The sequence below is a fragment of the Schistocerca serialis genome, chromosome 11, assembly GCF_023864345.2.
Source record: "Schistocerca serialis cubense isolate TAMUIC-IGC-003099 chromosome 11, iqSchSeri2.2, whole genome shotgun sequence".
Lineage (NCBI taxonomy): Eukaryota > Metazoa > Arthropoda > Insecta > Orthoptera > Acrididae > Schistocerca > Schistocerca serialis.
The window spans coordinates 157448940-157469943 of NC_064648.1; the positions used below are offsets into that span (position 1 = coordinate 157448940).

At 42.3% G+C, this 21004-nt stretch overlaps 1 protein-coding gene and 1 long non-coding RNA gene across 8 annotated transcripts in view; one reads left to right on the forward strand and one right to left on the reverse strand.

The window, feature by feature from the left end:
- The window catches only part of LOC126426830 (F-box/LRR-repeat protein 14-like), a 624998-nt gene that overhangs the window by 596412 nt on the left and 7582 nt on the right, over positions 1 to 21004 (reverse strand). For all 3 annotated transcript variants that reach the window (XM_050088854.1, XM_050088853.1, XM_050088852.1), the window contains exon 2: positions 1907 to 2551. In XM_050088854.1, coding sequence (XP_049944811.1) covers positions 1907 to 2394 — 488 coding nt within the window. In that variant the 5' untranslated portion in view covers positions 2395 to 2551. The remainder of the gene's footprint in view (positions 1 to 1906; positions 2552 to 21004) is intronic.
- Positions 1 to 21004, forward strand: part of LOC126426836 (uncharacterized) — a 409903-nt gene that overhangs the window by 344552 nt on the left and 44347 nt on the right. The window lies entirely within an intron of this gene.

Below are 21004 nucleotides of genomic sequence, written 5' to 3' on the forward strand. Positions count from 1 at the left end.
TTGGTGATCGAATAATCTCCAACGGATTACGGACCCCACGTTCTCCTGATTTAACACCTCAAAGCTTCTTCCTGTGGAGGCTACCTTAAAGGATGGGTCTATACCAGTGGTTCCCAAGAGGTGGTCCACAGACCCCCAGGGGTCTGTGAGCTATGCCAGAGGGGTCCGCAAGATGCTATTAGAATAAAAATTATTAAATATATTTCATATGATAACAGATTTTTTGTTATGGTCGCTTCCTGCACGAGCAGAGCTTTAGCGAATGCTATCTTCTGCGTCTAGCATCTTCCTAGAGCCAACTGACACTAACACACTCTAGTGCAAAACTAGAATTTAATAGAGGCAAATAGTTCTGCTGTATGCCGTTAGACAGCGTGCGCTGCCTTTTTGCAGCTGACAACTGACAGTCACTTTACACAGAAACTCGCATTTCAGATGACAATCGGCCATTGTTAATTTATTGCCAGTGCTTTCACAGACCATGTTGTTTACATATTTAATATTCTGTATTAAAACAGTAGTGTTTGTAAAGTGTTGTTTTTCGCGGAAGCTATAGTTCGCGTAATTAAAAATGGACCGTTGGTTAAAAAGTGACTCGTAAAAACGAGAAAGGCCCACAGAAACAAAGGACTCAAAGGTCAGACTGAACTCATCTCATTAAGAACTGAAAATTAAAACTAACTGTGTACTGATGGAGTACTCTGTTGTAACTGCATTTTTTCAAATAAATAATACCTTGTATGAAATTAGTGTTTTCTTATTTTTCACACATGTCTACTCAATGCAATCTCAAATGTAGTACACTTGAAACACCAATACACTCAGTTTTAATTTTTTTCGTGTCATTTTCAGTTCATACTCAATTTTTATTTTTTCAAGGGGTTTGTTATACTAAACACCCAGATTTGAAGACAAAGATTTTGAGCAATAATCAAAAATTTAACAATAACAATGATGGCTAAATTGAAAAAGTTTTAAGTTCAATATTTTTTCAATAACGAATATGTCAATGTTTTTTTCTAAGTACAAAAAATAGAAAACGTATAAAAAGACTCTTAATTTGGCTTTTTTAGGTACTTGATACTGTGATATGACAAGGTACCAATTGTGCCCGATGAGGGGGTCCTCGAGAAAATTTTGTTGGGAATCCCTGGTCTATACAGAGAGCTGCACATATTGGCAGAATTGAAAAAGCAACATGGCAATGAAGATTAACAACATCAGTAATAATGTGCTGCGCAAAAAGGCTTCAAGCACAGGAAAGTGGGTTTGTGCATGTGATACTGAACAGGGCAACAAATTTCGAGTACATGTAATAAAAATTTGTGTGAAGTTCTGAAATAATATACATAAATTACTTTATTTCTTTTTATGTGGACAACTTTTCAATCACCCAGTACAAGGCATACAGAAAAATGACGTTGGCAGCTAAAGCTTCTTTCCAAGTTTCAATTCATAATGGACACTGTGGAGAGCACACCACTAGGGAGCAGGTGTGTCGGAACATGTACACGAATCATCTGCTCTGTACGGTCACACCAAATAACCTTGCACCTGCAGACAGGCAACTCAATGAACACCTTTCCAAAGTGGGCTGCTGCCGTTGCAACTCCCAGGGTAGCAGCAGGTGACATCTGCCATGTCACAAAATGGTTCCATCTTGAACACCTGTAATGTGCAGTAAAAACTTGGAGGCATAATGTATCTAATGATATATGTCTGTTTTCTGTACGTCTCGTACTTTGCACGCAGCCGTCATCTGAAATCTGGGGGTACTTACAAATAACCCTGTACATGAACACACTTGATAAATCACTTAATGTCCACACACACACACTTTGTGATTTTTCCAAAATTTAGACAAACTCTCTTCAAAGGGACAGAAACAAGGTGTGGAAAGAGGTACCTGCAAAGATTCAGAGACCGGAGCTGCCCGAGGAACCCGAGGGTGCCGAAGGTATCCCCGTCGAAGCTGTCACAGTCCGCGAGATTGAGAGTGCGGAGGCGCACCCAGGGACGGAGGAAGGAGAGGTCGCGGAGGCGCCGATTGCCCGCGAGGTTCGCTTCCTCCAGCGAGGCGAGCCGCCACGCCGCCCCGGCCAGGCGCTCCCCCTCCAGGGCGCAGCCGTCCAGCACCAGCCTGCGCAGGGCGGGTCCCGCGGCGAGGCCGTCCAGTCGCACGCCGTGACAGCGGGACAGCTCGAGCTCCTCGAGGCCGACCGGGAGGAAGTCGACGGCGGGCAGCGTCGCGACGGAGCTGACGCGCAGGCGGCGGAGGTCGCCGAGGTCGGCCAGCCCCGCGAGGCCGCGTGCGCCCAGCCTCTCCGTCCACTGCAGGTGCAGCCGCTCCAGGTGCGGGCAGCCGCGGCACGCCGCCAGCAGGGGACCGTCCATCTCGACGCCCCGACTGCTCGCGCCCTCCACCGTCAGCGAGCGCAGCTCCGCCAGCAGTCCGGAACCCAGCAGCCGCGCCAAGGCGTCCGACAGTTCCGCGGATGGCCAGTCTGTCACGCCGTTGTCGACAGTCAGGGACCTCAGCTGGGGCGTACACCTTCCGGACGTTAAAGGTGAACCGTTACAGCCCAGCTTTGATACTACAAGGATACACTTGAAACTTCCTGGCAGATTAAAAATGTGTTCCTGACCGAGAATCGAACTCGGGACCTTTGCCTTTCGCGGGCAAGTGCTCTACCATCTGAGCTACCGAAGCACGACTCACGCCCGGTACTCACAGCTTTACTTCTGCCAGTATCTCGTCTCCTACCTTCCAACTTTACAGAAGCTCTCCTGCGAACCTTGCAGAACTAGCACTCCTGAAAGAAAGGATATAGTGGAGACATGGCTTAGCCACAGCCTGGGGGATGTGTCCAGAATGAGATTTTCACTCTGCAGCGGAGTGTGCGCTGATATGAAACTTCCTGGCAGATTAATTCTTCTTTCAGGAGTGCTAGTTCTGCAAGGTTCGCAGGAGAGCTTCTGTAAAGTTTGGAAGGTAGGAGACAAGATACTGGCAGAAGTAAAGCTGTGAGTACCGGGCGTGAGTCGTGCTTCGGTAGCTCAGATGGTAGAGCACTTGCCCGTGAAAGGCAAAGGTCCCGAGTTCGAGTCTCGGTCTGGCACACAGTTTTAATCTGCCAGGATGTTTCATATCAGCGCACACTCCACTGCAGAGTGAAAATCTTATTCTGGAAGGATACACTTATTTTTGCAACATGTCAAGTAACTAGCTCAGATTCGTGTAGGAGTATGTGAGATTAGATTAGATCCTGTTTACACTCTATGCACCCAAAAATGAAGGAATTCTTGTGGTTGTGGAACACGTCAGAAAGTATATCACAAAAAACAAAGGACATCTGAATATAACAGTCACTTCCCTGATCACCTCTCAGAAGATTGTCAAGATACATGAATACGTTACAATACACTGGAACCACTAACATTTATAGAATTAATACACTGTCAGTATGAAATCTAGTTATGCACTATTAATAAATTTATCATACACAAATTAGCTAATGTTGATTGTTGTGACCAAGCGCTGACAAAACTGAAATCTAGAAGACATTTTTACTTAAGGTGCCCTAACAATCCCTGCTTTCATTTATAGAGTAGCAGGTGTTCTCTACTAAAACGTCTTTCAAACTCCGTTTAAACTGTGTCTTATATGAAGCTAAGTTTTTAATGGTTGTTGGTAGTTTATTGAAAATTTGTATTCCTGAGTATTGGATCCATTTTTGGAACGAGGTAAGTGATTTTAGGTCTTTATACAGATTGTTCTTATTCCTAGTGTTGACACTATGTATTGAGCTATTGGTTGGAAACAGGCACATAATATTTGCAACTAATTTCATCAAGGAACAAACATACTGAGGAGCAGTGGTTAGAATACCCAGTTCTTTGAATTTGTTGAATTTACACCACTAACAAGACTTATACGTTTTTGCACTTGAAAAACTTTTGCTTGGTTTGACGAGTTACCCCAAAATATAATCTCATATGACATAATAGAATGAAGGTAAGGAAATGTTTGGTAAAGCACTCACTGCACTGTATCAAGTATTACACTATAATATATTTCCCATTGTATTTATTTCTTTCACATTTATCACCTGTTATCCAACACTAACTGAAATTTGTAGGACGTGATATCATCAGGTAATAGACAGATGGTGATCTGCATTACTTACTACAAATTTTAATTGCTCAATCACAATATTTTGTCATAACAACTAAATGATAATGGGTTTCGATTGACTAGCGACAATCTGTAATTGTTACCAAAGTACAGTACTAACCACAGCTAATCCGTCACTAAGTGTAACTTGCCAATATGCATAGGCTGGTCAAATCCTGACTCTTAGCATAAAAAACAATCAAGAGACTAATCGCTGTGTGTGCTTGCCCATGACAACCACAATTTAGTAATTATAACTGACAGGTGGTGCACAAAGGCACACAGTTCAAATTTTGAAACACTACAGGAAAGTTCCATCATGATGATACTACGAGTGCAGTTCAATAAGTAATGCAAGACATCTTTTTTCTGAAACAGGGGTTGTTTTATTCAACATTGAAATACACCAGGTTATTCCCCAATCTTTTAGCTACACAACACTATTTTTCAACGTAATCTCCATTCAATGCTACGGCCTTACGCCACCTTGAAATGAGGGCCAGTATGCCTGCACGGTACCATTCCACTGGTCGATGTCGGAGCCAACGTCGTACTGCATCAATAACTTCTTCATCAACCGCGTAGTGCCTCCCACGGATTGCGTCCTTCATTGGGCCAAACATATGGAAATCCGACGGTGCGAGATCGGGGCTGTAGGGTGCATGAGGAAGAACAGTTCACTGAAGTTTTGTGAGCTCCTCTCGGGTGCGAGACTTGTGTGAGGTCTTGCGTTGTCATGAAGAAGGAGAAGTTCGTTCAGATTTTTGTGCCTACGAACACGCTGAAGTCGTTTCTTCAATTTCTGAAGAGTAGCACAATACACTTCAGAGTTGATCGTTTGACCACGGGGAAGGACATCGAACAGAATAACCCCTTCAGCGTCCCAGAAGACTGTAACCATGACTTTACCGGCTGAGGGTATGGCTTTAAACTTTTTCTTGGTAGGGGAGTGGGTGTGGTGCCACTCCATTGATTGCCGTTTTGTTTCAGGTTCGAAGTGATGAACCCATGTTTCATCACCTGTAACAATCTTTGACAAGAAATTGTCACCCTCAGCCACATGACGAGCAAGCAATTCCGCACAGATGGTTCTCCTTTGCTCTTTATGGTGTTCGGTTAGACAATGAGGGACCCAGCGGGAACAAAACCTTTGAATATCCCAACTGGTGAACAATTGTGACAGCACTACCAACAGAGATGTCAAGTTGAGCACTGAGTTGTTTGATGGTGATCCGTCGATCATCTCGAACGAGTGTGTTCGCACGCTCCGCCATTGCAGGAGTCACAGCTGTGCACGGCCGGCCCGCACGCGGGAGATCAGACAGTCTTGCTTGACCTTGTGGCGATGATGACACACGCTTTGCCCAATGACTCACCGTGCTTTTGTCCACTGCCAGATCACCGTAGACATTCTGCAAGCGCCTATGAATATCTGAGATGCCCTGGTTTTCCGACAAAAGAAACTCAATCACTGCCCGTTGTTTGCAATGCACATCCATTACAGACGCCATTTTAACAGCTCCGTACAGCGCTGCCACCTGTCGGAAGTCAACGAAACTATACGAGACGAAGCGGGAATGTTTGAAAATATTCCACAAGAAATTTCCGGTTTTTTCAACCAAAATTGGCCGAGAAAAATAATGCGTTGCATTACTTATTGAACTGCCCTCGTAATAAAATTATATATTTTTGTTCTTGTCTCCATATTTTTTAAGTGTTATCATAATGTTAGTCTTTTTTATATGTGTGTTTCGAGATCGTAGCTGTGTGCCTTCCTGTACTGCCTATCAGTTATAAATAGTAAACTGCGGTGGTTGCGAGCAACTGTGTGTAGCAATTCATCTCCTACTTGTTTTTTTATGCTAACGGTCATGCTTTGACCAGCCTCTGGCCATTGCCAAGTTATGATTAGTGTGGTTAATTGAGACAAGTTATTGAAATTGTAAGTAGGTCCATACTTAATAATCTTTAACATATTTTACATGTTATTTGGTTATAACACTAACTGTGGTTAACTCCATAGTTTGATAGCAATTATAACTTAAGCATGGCATGTTACTATTAACGTTTTAATACTTCTACAAAAATGTATGTTGTGAAAATATTCTTAGGAGGTTTTGACATTAACTAAAAGGCAATTTTTATGTCGCTTTCTTTAGATCTGGGGATGGGTGCTATTTAATTGGTACCATGTTTGAGGAAACTGAATGTGCTCTGTGTATCGAAGTTGGATACATTATTTCATTTCCAGGATTACAAAACATGATAATCTGGATTTTGTGTATACACACTCCACTGAAATAAAAATTTGCAATCTAGAAAGATGATAATTCAGTCATGTAATCCAGCTTTTGCATGAAAAATGGAAAACTGTCAAATAAAATTTCTAGAAAGAAATCGAGACCAGTTATTAAAATTGTTCATATGTCCATACTTGCACATTTCAAAAGCAATTGTTTAACATTCATACCTTAAGAACTTTTGCGGAAGAAATTGTATTAGAAAACAAATGGTGTCAAACATTTTTCTCATTATTCATAGGATAGCACTTTGTAATGTTCTGCAAAACTATATCCATTTGGTCACAAAACAGCTTCCTGCTTCTTAGGCCATCTTCAGGTGACAACTGAAGGTCACACACACAGATAAACATGATATTATCTGTATAGAAGGTACAAAAATGACAGAGTGTTTACATAGGTAAACATTACTTTTTGGCATACAGAAATAATTATAGTAACTTAAAAAGGAGGAATGGGTAGGAAGCAAAGTTTTTATGTGGAGGTACATTTAACAACAGATGAGAAACAAGTTGAATTTACAGTTTGACTCTAGTATTTGTAATGAAAACTTAATTTAACAAAGGGGGAAACAGGAACAGAGTGTGAACCTTCAATACTAGGTTGGTAGTCTGTGTGATGTGTTTGCTGATTCTCAATATTTCTAGTAGGCTCATCTTTGCTCCTTTTTTTTTTTTTTTTTTTTTTTTTTTTTTTTTTTTTTTTTTTTTTTTTTTTTAATTTTTAGGAACTTAAAACTTCACATTCTGCCTCATATGCATGGTTTACAGCTAAAATATGATCACAAACGTTGAATCATTCTTTCCCAGTTTCCGGCTTTTCTAATGTTCACATAACCTAATTGCCACAGCTGCACCTGACTGACCAATAGACACTATTATATACTGCTTGCAAGAGATTTTATATACACCACTCCACGCCAAGGGTTTTAAAGATTCAAACTGTAAATTCAGCTATTTCTCATGTGTTGTTAAATGTATCTCACTTTGTTCACACCCCCTTTTTTAATTATTGGAATTATTTTTAAGTGAGCAAACACAGTGTAATGTTCTCTTATGTAAACACTCTATCATTTTTGTTTATTCCAAACAAATAAAATCTGCCTAAGTTGCACATGATGTTTGTCTGCTTTTGCGACATTCAGCTGTCAGCTGAAGATGGCTTGAGAAACCGAAAGCTGGTTCGCAGTCAAATAAATATAATTTTTCCGAACATTAGGAAGTGTTTTCTTTTCAATCATCATCATCATCATCATCATCATCATCATCATGTTCTGCAAGCACCAATGGAAGATTCAGTTACTTTTTCTCATTATTGTAAAACTTAATGTTACACTTAAAGTTTACATGAATATATAATTTTCCCACTATAATTTTGCAAAACTATTAATAGTAGCAATGAACTTCTCAATGGGCTGTTACATATAAAGGCCAGTGCAATGACAAGTGAGTGCTATGAGTTCTTTTTACTGTTGTTCAGGTTGGAGTTGTTTGCTCAGTTGTTGTAAAAGATTGATACAAAAAAATGTACAAGTTATTTAACCAGTCTCAAATTATGTGTATGAATACATGTTTGAAGACAGCACATTACAAGACGACGTGAGCTAAAAAATCAGTGTTTTGTTCCATAGTTTTAAAATACGACATTATCAACTCACTTAAAAAAAAAAGCATTGGGCCAGTTTCCTCGAATAAGTCTGTTTTTTTTTTCTTTAATTCAACATACTCCCCTTGTTGTAATGTAAAGGACATAATACGATTACTTTGGTTAATCTGCACCATGGTGTGACTGGAAGCAGGAGGAATTATATCTGAAGTGCTTTCCATTACAAGTGAATGTCAAATTGGCTTGAAGTCCATGCAGTACATGCTTGAACATGCTATTATTTGCATTCCAGCACAACTGCATATATTATGTAAGAATAATGCCATCCACAGGATATCCAACGAAGAAGACCCCGATTTAAAAATTGAATATCTTGAAAACTAAGACTGACATACAACTGCAATTAACATATGTTTATTGTGAAAGCTATTAAACTTTATACAGAAGTTTCAAAACAGATGCTAACAGATGGTGCTGCATGTCTCAATGCAAATAGATTCAGAAACCACACAGCCGGACTGAAGTTCACCCACTGTGACGGGACGATTCTGGCAGACAGCGCCTTCCCATGTGCCCCACAAAAGGAGTCAGATCAGGCAAATGAGGAGGCCAATTCATCAGTGCACCAATAAATTTGCAAAAGACCAATGTAACGACTTTCTTCCTGAAGTATGAGGTATGTTTTTTTAAGTAAGTACCATTTTGAAATTTAAAAATGATGTGCTAAGATATGTCAATAATTTTATTTTTACATCAAAGCCTATAACTTAATCCACTTTACTGCATAATGTCCATCAATATTGAGGCACTTTTCATAACTTTGTACCAGTTTTTGAATACCCTCCTCATACAAGTCTGCCGCCTGACTTGTTAACCACTGCATCACCACTGTTTTGACTCCGTCAACATCTTGAAGACGCTGACCGCCCAGGTGTTACTTCAAGTGCAGGAACAGATGGTAGGCACTGGGCACTAGATCGGGGCTGTACAGAGGATGATCTAGAGTTTCCACTGAAAAGACATGATGAGATTTTTGGTCTGATTCGCCACATGCGGATGGGCATCGTCTTTTAGCAAAACGATGCCCTTTCTCAACTTGCCACATCTTTTGTTCTGAACTGAACGGCGCAGATTATGCAATGTCTTACAGTAATCTGCTGCATTGATTGTCTCATTATGAGGCAGAAATTACACAAGCAATACGCCTTTTCTGTCCCAAAAAACTGTGACGTTATTTTCCGGGCAGAAATTATTTGCTTAAACTTCACTTTTCTGGGTGAATCTGAATGCCGCCATTCCGTGGACTGTTGCTTTGATTCTGGTGTGACGTAGGCCACGCGTGTTTCATCACCTGTAACAATTTGGCTTAAGAAATCATCACCGTCGTCGTGGTACCGCTCGAGGAAAGTCAGTGCACTGTCTAAATGTTCATTTTGTGCACATCCGTCAACATTTTCGGTACCCAATGTGCGCACAATTTTCGGTAATTCAAGTGCTCGGTCACAATGCCATACAAAACACTACGAGAAAACTAGGAAAGTCATTCTGCAAGGAGGAAATCATAAAGCATCTATTTCTCTCACCTTATTGTCCACTTCCTGTACCAAACTTTCATTAATGACCAAAGGACATCCACTCCGTTGTTCATCGTGCACATTTGTGCAGCCATCTTTAAATACTCTCACCCGCTTTCTTACCATTCCATCACTCATCACTCATAATGTTTTCTCCGTAAACTGCACAGATCTCATGATGAATATTGATTGCTTTCAGGCCTTCAGCACTAAGAAATCTTATAACAGACCGTACTTCACAGTCGGCAAGACTCACGATTATCAGAGGCATCTTAAACACTCAGTACACAATGTAAACAAGGAAGAATCAGACTGTAATGGCGTCAGTGCATAGACAACAGATGTGGGTACCCAGTGTGTATGCGCAGAATGCCAAGTGCAGCGCTGCGGCTACGGTGTGGCAACATGGTACTTACTTAAAAAAACAAGCCTCGTATTCATCAAGAAAGCAAAACACTTGTCCGGTCTCATCTCGCAAGAAGAACTCTGTGCCTGGGCAATCCTCCAATGCTAGCCAAAATTGCAATGTAATGTTCACCAGTGATCATTTCTCACATGAAAAAAGGGTAAGTAATGCTTCTACAGCACAAATTTTAAGTTTGAGAGAATACAGTGGTTTGTTTTCACACAAACGGGGTTTACAAAACTTCAAAATCGCCAGTTCTGTTTATTCACCACTCGGTTCAAGCGGAAGTGTGCTTCATCTGCAAACCAGATGCAGCCAGCATCAAATCCTCCACTATCCATCAGTAAGAGAATCTGTTTCTCTAAGTCAGACCTCTGTCCCACAGCTCATACAGGTACAGAATGGGGGCTTTCCATTCTGAATGGAAACACATGTAAGTTCTGAGTATTTTCTGCATTCTAAAACACTTCAAACCAGTCTGTGTTGCAATTCATCAGATGGATTTCCTCGGATTTCACCGTATAATTCCAGAAACCTCAGTGACATTTTCAAGTGTAATTATAGTTTGCCTCAGATCATCATTCCCTGAGTAAGCGAAGGAACTTGCCCCCCTTCTTGCAGCGGTGTACCGTAGGTCTCTAGAAGAGCGTAGCGTTCGAGTCCTTCCTCGGGCATGGGTGTGTGTTAGTCCTTAGGATAATTTAGGTTAAGTAGTGTGTAAGCTTAGGGACTGATGACCATAGCAGTTAACTCCCATAAGATTTCAAACACATTTGAACATTTTGAGCTATTCGTCCATGAGACTCAGAGGGCCATAGACACGGGTTCCCAGGTAGACGCCGTGTTTCTTGACTTCCTCAAGGCGTTCGATACAGTTCCCCACAGTCGTTTAATGAACAAAGTAAGAGCATATGGACTATCAGACCAATTGTGTGATTGGATTGAGGTGTTCCTAGATAACAGAATGCAGCATGTCATTCTCAATGGAGAAAAGTCTTCCGAAGTAAGAGTGATTTCAAGTGTGCAGCAGGAGAGTGTCGTGGGACCGTTGCTATTCACAATATACATAAATGACCTTGTTGATGACATCGGAAGTTCACTGAGGCTTTTTGCGGATGATGCTGTAGTATATCGAGAGGTTGTAACAGTGGAAAATTGTACTGAAATGCAGGAGGATCTGCAACATATTGACACATGGTGCAGGGAAAGGCAATTGAATCTCAATGTAGACAAGTGTAATGTGCTGCAAATACATAGAAAGAAAGATCCTTTATCATTTATCTACAATATAGCAGGTCAGCAACCGGAAGCAGTTAATTCTGTGAATTATCAGGGAGTAGGTATTAGGAGTGATTTAAAATGGAATGATCATATAAAGTTGATCGTTGGTAAAGTGGATGCCAGACTGAGATTCATTTTTAGAATCCTAAGGAAATGCAATCCGAAAACAAAGGAAGTTGGTTACAGTACACTTTTTCGCCCACTGCTTGAATATTGCTCACCAGTGTGGGATCCATACCAGATAGGGTTGATAGAAGAGATAGAGAAGATCCAACGGAGAGCAGCGCGCTTTGCTACAGGATCATTTAGTAATTGTGAAAGCGTTACGGAGATGACACATAAACTCCAGTGGAAGACTCTGCAGGAGAGATGCTCAGTGGCTCGGTACGGGCTTTTGTTGAAGTTTCGAGAACATACCTTCACCGAGGAGTCGAGCAGTATATTGCTCCATCCTACGTATATCTCGTGAAGAGACCAAGAGGATAAAATCAGAGAGATTAGAGCCTGCACAGAGGCATACCGGCAATCCTTCTTTCCACGAACAATACGAGACTGGAATAGAAGGGAGAACCGATAGAGGTACTCAAAGTACCTTTCGCCACACACCGTCAAGTGGCTTGCAGAGTATGTATGTAGATGTAGATGTATCATCAGCAGCACTGCTCGTCCATTGGAATTTGGCGAAGAGCTTGCGTACAATTTTTGCGTTGGGTTCTTTTGAACTGCACCTTGTTACTCTAGGACTGTGTTCTAAGCTATGGTATTCCAGAAGCACCATGTTGACCAATGGAATACAGGATCTCAACTCCTCCTTTTGGTACGCTAACCTCCTTTCAGATTCCAATGATGGAACTGATTGCTCTGAACTGCGGCACACAATTTACAGGCACTATGTATTGCAGTCATAGTGCCGTCTGTTAGGGGGTTTCCAAACTATTTCTGAACTTCTGTACAACTTCTTTATAAAAATTTTATAGCTTTCACAGTAAACATACCATTTGTGGCAGTTGTCTACCAATCTAAGTCTATGAGATACTTAATTTTGAAATGAGGTCCTCATTTACTGGACACCGTCATTCTGTATGCAAAGAAAGATTACAGAGCAGGTTGTTCATTCGGAAATTGCATTTCAGTGTTTTGTTTCTGAGAAGGTTGTCTTATGCCTCACATACAAAGAAGTAGCATCTATTGTAACACGAGTCAGTCTGCGAGCTTTGAAACTGGCCATTTCCATGAGCAGCCAAGGGGGCAGGACCGCCATTCGCAGAGCCTCACACTTCACGAACCACTATGCCGTCACCACGCAGCTTCCGTTAATCCGCCTACCGCGACCTTGCCGGACACTATCTGCCTCACGGCCTCGACTGTCGCCGGGCACTGCTGTCGCACACCACAGACCTGTGCCTCATCGGACTTGGCAGTGGTTAAGCCGAGACTCTGACTGAACCTTCTTACTGGTGGATACAATGGAACTTTATTTCTAGTTGTCTAGAAGTGATTTTATTTTCCTATTACTAAGGCTTCATGTTTACTGACTAAATAAACTGTTGTTCTTCATTACCAGTGGCACATCAATCAGTGATTCCCCCTTGTCGTCACAGACGTACGAGGTATGTTCAAAAAGTTCCGGAACATTCATAATTTCGTACTCAAATGGCTCTGAGCTCTATGGGACTTTATATCTGAGGTCATCAGCCCCCTAGAACTTAGAACTACTTACACCTAACTAACCTAAGGACATCACACACATCCATGCCCGAGGCAGGATTCGAACCTGCAGTCATAGCGGTCATGCGGCTCTGGACTGAAGCGCCTAGAACCGCTTGGCCACACCGGCCGGCCACAATTTCGTGCCAACGGTGTGTTGGAGAGAAATGCATTTGGCATCCCTGCACACGTCTGTGTTTAATGTGCAACTGCCGGAAGTTTCATTATTGTATGTCTATTAGTTATTGTTCACTGCTATGTTGAGTAGAACGTAGTGTCATATAGTTTGCAGATTTCGAGATGGCAGAGTTAAAGGAGCAATGTGTCTGCATTACATTTTGTGTAAAACTCAAGAAAACCTTTACAGCGACACATCAAATGATGCAGGAGGCCTATGGTGATGAGTGATTAAGCCATACTCGATGTTACAAATGGTTCACACAATTTAAAAATGGCCAAACGGAAGTTACGCATGGAACAACGTGGGCAAGAGCCGTTTTTGGAAGGTGCCGTGGCTCACGGTCGGCAGCCCTCCGGGGCTATTGATATCCGCATGTAGAAGACAACTCTTGTTCAGGACTCTCTTCAATATCTACTGCCGACACCCGTCTCAGGAACGTCAACAAAATTGTGATTGCCAATCGAAGACAGACTGTCTAAGAGATTGCAGAACAATATAACATTTCAGTTGGGTCATGTCATGAAATCCAGACACAGCATCTCGGAATGCAACGTATAGTTGCCAAGGTCCCACAGGTCATGACTCGAGACCAGAAAGACAGTCACCTTACCATTCCCCTCTGCAGTCATCCTCCGTAATCTCCAGACTTGGCCCCAGCGGACTTTCTTATATTTCCAAAGTTGAAAACCGGTGATGGTGATGCGTGATTAAGCCATACTCGATGCTACAAATGGTTCACACAGTTAAAAAATGGCTGAACAGAAGTTATGCATGGAGCACCGTGGGCAAGAACCCCATTGAAAGGACAAAGAATTAATGACAGATGAGATAAAAGAAACTTCGCAGATGACACTTCATGCAATCCAGCAAGAGACGTACCAAGACCGCTTCCAAAGTGGAAACAGCATTGGGAGTAGTGTGTCAATTGTGGAGGATATCAAAGCAGACCATATATAATAAGTGAAAGATAAAAAATCAAACAACTGAAAATCCAGGATGGAATGTAACAACATTATGAAAAGGAAAGTTGCCACTCAGCATATGGCAGAGATGCTGAGTCACTGGTTGGCACAACAAAGAGACTGTCACAAATAAAGCTTTTTAGAGTGAGTGAGTGAGTGTGTGTGTGTGTGTGTGTGTGTGTGTGTGTGTGTGTGTGTGTGTGTGTCTAGGGCCAAAAGCTTTAATTGTGACAATCTTTCTGTTGTGCCTATCTGCAACTCAGAGTCCAGCGTCTCCACTACATGGTAAGTGGCAATTTTCCTTTTCATAATACTGTTATAAGTAAAAGGTACACGTAGAAAAATTTTGTGAACAAAGTTCTGGAATTTTTAGAACAGATCTTGTATAAATTCATACACAATTTATGAATGTGAAACTCACTGCATACACTGGGTTGACCAAAGTCATGGAATACATACTTTTGCCCAGCACAGTAAAGCAATTCAGCATCACATGGACTCAACAACTCGTTGGAAGTCCCCTGCCTCTACAGCCCTCCATAACTGCAAAAGTGTTGCTGGTGCAGGATTTTATGCTCAAACTGATCTCTCTATTACGTCCCATAAATGTTCAGTGGGCGCCCAAATAATTCGCTCTGTCCAGAATGCTCTCCTAACCAACTATGAGCAACTGTGGTCCAGTATCAGGGCACACTGTCATTCATAAAAATTCCATTGTTGTTTGGCACCATGAAATCCATGCATGCATATAGTCTCCAAGTAGCCAGAAATAAGCATTTCCAGTCAATGATCAGTTCGGAGTACCAAGTCCATTCCGTGTAAACACAGCCTATGCTATTACAGCACCACCAGCAGCTTTCACAGTGCCTTGTCGACATCTTGGACTCTTAGCTTCATGGGGGCTGCACCACACTCTAACCATACAATCAGCTATTACTGGGATCCATCTAACCAGGCCATGGTTTTCCAGTCACCTAGGGTTCAACCAATATGGTCACGAGCCCATAAGAGGCGCTGCAGCCAACATTATGCTGTAGCCAACGTCACTCATCTGCTGCCCTAGCCTGTTAACGCCAAATTTTGCCACACTGTCCCAACACATATATTCGTCATATGCCCCACACTGATTTCTGTGGTTATTTCATGCAGTCACGCTTGTCTGTTAGCACCGGCAACTCTATGCAAACGCTGCTGCTCTGTCAGTAAATGAAGGCCACTGGTCACTGCATTTCCCACAATGAAAGGAAATGCCAGAAATTTTGTATTCTTGGCACTGTGGATCTCGAAATATTGAATTCCCTAATGATTTCCAAAATGAAATGTCCCAAGCGTCTAGCTCCAACTACCACACCGCAATCAAAGTCTGTTAATCCCCCTTGTGTGGCCTTAATCCCATCGGAAACCTTTTCACATGAATCACACGAGTACAGATGACAGCTCTACCATGCACTGCCCTTTAATACCTTGTGTCCACAACACTACTTTAATACCTTGTGCCCACAACACTACTGCCACCTGTATATGTGCATATTACTAACGCATGACTTATCACTTCAGTGTAATCTTTCCTTGTAAGCACAATGTGTTTCTCCTACCCAGTGCTTGATAAATACCCAGTAGTGTGACCTCCTGCAGTGCAGAGGGGAGGGGTGTGGCAACGGGAAGGGGGGAGGGCTGAAATTTGTTATTTTAACTATTCTATGTATTTTAAAAGTGCAAATATACCATTTGTACTAATAAAAAATAAAGTTATATCATACCAAATCTCAAAATTTGCAGTTCTGATTTTTTCTCATCTTGGTGCGTACTATCACAAATCAAGCACTGCTCCTATCTACACTACTGGCCACTAAAACTGCTACACCATGAAGATGATGTGCTGCAGACACGAAATTTAACCGACAGGAAGAAGATGCTGTGATATGCAAATGATTAGCTTTTCAGAGCATTCACACAAGGTTGGCGCTGGTGGCGACACCTACAACATGCTGACATGAGGAAAGTTTCCAACCAATTTCTCATACACAAACAGCAGTTGACCGGTGTTGCCTAGTGAAACGTCGTCGTGATGCCTCATGCAAGGAGGAGAAATTCGTACCATCACGTTTCCGACTTTGATAAAGGTCGGATTGTAGCCTATCGCGATTGTGGTTTATTGTATTGTGACATTGCTGCTCACGTTGGTCGAGATCCCATGACTGTTAGCAGAATATGGAATCGGTGGGTTCAGGAGGGTAATACAGAATGCCGTATCACTAGCAGTCGAGATGACAGGCATCTTATCTGCATGGCTGTAACGGATCGTGCAGCCACGTCTTGATCCCTGAGCCAACAGATGGGGACATTTGCGAGACAATAACCATCTGCACAAACAGTTTGATGACATTTGCAGTGGCATGGACTATCAGCTCCGAGACCGTGGCTGTGGGTTACCCTTGACGCTGCATCACAGACAGGAGCGCCTGCAATGGTGTACTCGACGACGAACCTGGGTGCACAAATGGCAAAACGTCATTTTTTCGGATGAATCCAGGTTCTGTTTACAGCATCGTGATGGTCGCATCCGTGTTTGGCAACATCGCGGTGAACGCGCATTGAAAGCGTGTATTCGTCATCCCCATACTGGTGTATCACCCGGCGTGATGGTATGGTGGGGTGCCATTGGTTACACATCTCGGTCACCTCTTATTAGCATTGACGGCACTTTGAACAGTGGACGTTACATTTCAGATGTGTTACGACCCATGGCTCTACCCTTCATTCGATCCCTGCAAGACCCTACATTTCAGCAGGATAATGCACGACCACATGTTGCAGGTCCTGTACGGGCCTTTCTGGATACAGAAAATGTTTGACTGCTGCCCTGGCCAGCACATTCTCGAGATCTCTCACCAATTGAAAACGTCTCGTCAATGATGGCCGAGCTACTGGCTCCTCACAATATGCCAGTCACTACTCTTGATGAGCTGTGGTATTGTGTTGAAGCTGAATGGGCAGCTGTACCTGTACACGCCATACAAGCTCTGTTTGACTCAATGCCCAGGCGTATCAAGGCCATTATTACGGCCAGAGATGGTTGTTCTGGGTACTGATTTCTCAGGATCTATGCACCCGAATTGCGTGAAAATGTAATCACATGTCAGTTCTAGTATAATATATATGTCCAATGAATACCCGTTTATCATCTGCATTTCTTCTTTGTGTAGCAATTTTAATGGCCAGTAGTGTATTTGGAGTGGTTATGCAGAAATGCATGTCTTTTGCACATCCAAGAATGTAGTGCACATCCTGCCAATTTGCCTTTTGTTGTCAGCTGTCCTCACAGGTTTGCAATTTTAATGACTAGCAGTAAATAATTCAGTCATTTTATAGCAGTTTTATGATCAAAACTGCTTGATGCAATGGGTGATTATGACTGAATACAGTACCATTCAGAATAGGATGAGACCATAGGAGTACTACAGTTGTCCTTTAGAGCAGTCAGTGAAAGAGAGAGCAGCTTATTCTTGTACTGTTGTAACAAATCATTTGCTGCATATGCCTGCATGTTAGTCATGTTTCATACTGTGGTCACCGCAACCAGTTTCCAGCTGAAGGAGAAAGCAGGTGTTCGTCTGGCCTGAAGATGATCATCTGGTCTTACTTTAGTCCTTCTGAATGGGTGGTGGTCAGAGCCACCTAGCCTGATTTCAAATTGAGTGATTTTCCTACGATGATTGTTTTTCCCTACGTCCATTCCAGAGAAAATGACAGGAAGCAGCACCCTACAGAAGTGCTGTAAGTAGGAGCAGGGTACAACCAATAATAAAATGCCTAGATTATGCTTCTCTTTATGATTGGCTGGAAGACCTAAGTGTTAAACAACTTCGTGGAGCAGTTTCGAGTCCACAAAATGAGGGTGTTGGCCGGCAGTCCTCATGGGACTGAGATAGAGGGCTGTGGACCCACTGGGTTGGAGTTTATGTTGTCAGGCATTTATCGTTTCAGATGTCTGGAGATATTTTATATGCATAAATGACCTAATGGATAGGCCAAGCAGCAATTTACAGCTCTTTGCTGATGATGCCATGGTGTGCAGTAAAGAGTCATCATTGAGTGACTGTATGAGGCTATAGGATGCTTTAGGCAGAATTTCTAGTAGGTGTGATGAATGGCAGCCTGCTGTAAAAGTAGAAAAATGTAAGTTAATGCGCATCAGTAGGAAAAACAACACTGCAACATTTAAATGCAGCAATAGTAGTTTGCTGCTTGATACAGCCACATCAAATAAATACCTAGGTGTAATGTTACTTTCTAACATGAAATGGAAAGAGCAAGCCAGGTTATTAACAGGAAAGGTGAATGGTCAACTTTATTTTATTGAAGAATTTCATGAAAGTGTAGCTTATTTATAAAGGAGACAGCATATAGAACACTAGTGCTATCCACTCTTCAATATTACTCAAGAGTTTGAGAACCTCATCAGGTACGATTAACAAAAGATACTGAAGCAATGCAGACGCATGATGCTAGATTTGTCAGTGGTAGGTTTTATCAGCAGCAAGAATTACACAGATGCTTCGTGAACTCAAATGGGAATCGTTGGAGGAAAGACGACATTCTTTTCTCAAAGCACTATTAAAAAATTTTAAGCACTGACAACTGGGGCCGACTGTAGAATGGCCCTACTGCTGCCGACGTACATTTCGCGTACAGACCTCAAAGATAATATGAGAGAATTAAGGACTTGTATGAGGGCTTATAGACAGTCATTTTTCTCTTGCTCTGTTTGCAAGTGGAACAGAAAAAATGACTAGTACCAGTATGTGGTACCTTCCACCATGCATCACATGGTGGGTTGTAGGGTAAATAGGTATAGATGTAGATTTTGGGATGCCTTCACGGTTCACGAGGCTGCTGTTTTGGTACAGAAAACGTACAGAGTATTCAAAAGTGTGTTCCCATGTGTGGCCCTGGAATTCTGCTTGGGCACTTGGCAGATTTTCTCATCGAATGTCGCGAATTGGTGGGCACGGACTGGTTTGATATAAAGAGATCTCAGAGCAAAGCGCAGAGTAATTAGCTGGCTGGAGATGATGTTGCAGCAGTGGTGTACCGTAAGTCTCTAGAAGAGCGTAGCATTCCAAAGGATTGGAAAAGGGCACAGGTCATCCCCGTTTTCAAGAAGGGACGTCGAACAGATGTGCAGAACTATAGACCCATATCTCTAACGTCGATCTGTTGTAGAATTTTGGAACACGTATTATGTTTGAGTATAATGACTTTTCTGGAGACTAGAAATCTACTCTGTAGGAATCAGCGTGGGTTTCAAAAAAGACGGATGTGTGAAACCCGGCTCCTGCTATTCGTCCACGAGACTCGGAGGGCCATAGATACGGGTTCCCAGGTAGATGCCGTGTTTCTTGACTTCCGCAACACGTTCGATACAGTTCCCCCAACAGTCGTTTAATGAAAAAGTAAGATCATATGGACTATCAAACCAATTGTGTGATTGGATTGAAGAGTTCCTAGATAACAGAACGCAGCATGTCATTCTCAATGGAGAGATGTCTTCCGAAGTAAGAGTGATTTCAGGTGAGCAGCAGGGGAGTGTCGTGGGACCGTTGCTATTCACAATATACATAAATGACCTTGTGGATGACATCGGAAGTTCACTGAGGCTTTTTGCGGATGACACCTGTAGTATATCGAGAGGTTGTAACAGTGGAAAATTGTACTGAAATGCTGGAGGATCTGCAACGAATTGACGCATGGTGCAGGGAATGGCAATTGAATCTCAGTGTAGACAAGTGTAATGTGCTGCAAATACATAGAAAGAAAGATCCTTTATCATTTAGCTACAATATAGCAGGTTAGCAACTGGAACCAGTTAATTCCATAAATTATCTGGGAGTAGGCATTAGTAGTGATTTAAAATGGAATAACCATATAAAATTAATCGTCGGTAAAGCAGATGCCAGACTGAGATTCATTGGAAGAATCCTAAGGAAATGCAATCTGAAAACACAGGAAGTAGGTTACAGTACATTTGTTCGCCCACTGCTTGAATACTGCTCACCGATGTGGGATCTGTACCAGATAGGGTTGATAGAAGAGATAGAGAAGATCCAACGGAGAGCAGCGCACTTCGTTACAGGATCATTTAGTAATTGCGAAAGCGTTACAGAGATGATAGATAAACTCCAGTGGAAGACTGCAGGAGAAATGCTCAGCAACTCGGTACAAGCTTTTGTTGAAGTTTCGAGAACATACCTTCACTGAGGAGTCAAGCAGTATATTGCACCCTCCTATGTATAAATCGCGAAGAGACCATGAGGATAAAATCAGAAAGATTAGAGCCCACACAGAGGTGTACCGATAATCTTTCTTTCCACGAACAATACCGAGACTGGAGTAGAAGGGAGAACCGATAGAGGTACTCAAAGTACCCTCCGCCACACACCGTCAGGTAGCTTGCGGAGTATGGATGTAGATGCAGATGTAGATGTAGATGGGCTTACCTAGCATTACTCATGCCATTTCTTTCTGTGCAAATTTGAGTCTAGTGTTTGCGTGTGTCTTTTTCCCTACTGACATTAAGCTGTATTTCTGTATTGTTACCATGGAAACTATCACGGAGGATTGCTTGGAGCTAGTTGGAGGCTGTGATGTACGAGGGTGGTTTGAAAAGTTCTTGGAATCAACACGAGAGGTCAGCACTAGCGCAATGAGTTGTTCACGTGATATTCATTGGACTATTGCCTGTAAACACGTGCCACATCAATGCTCTTGGAAGAGAGCTGTGGTGGTTACGTGGCTCTGTTGTTGTTCCCGC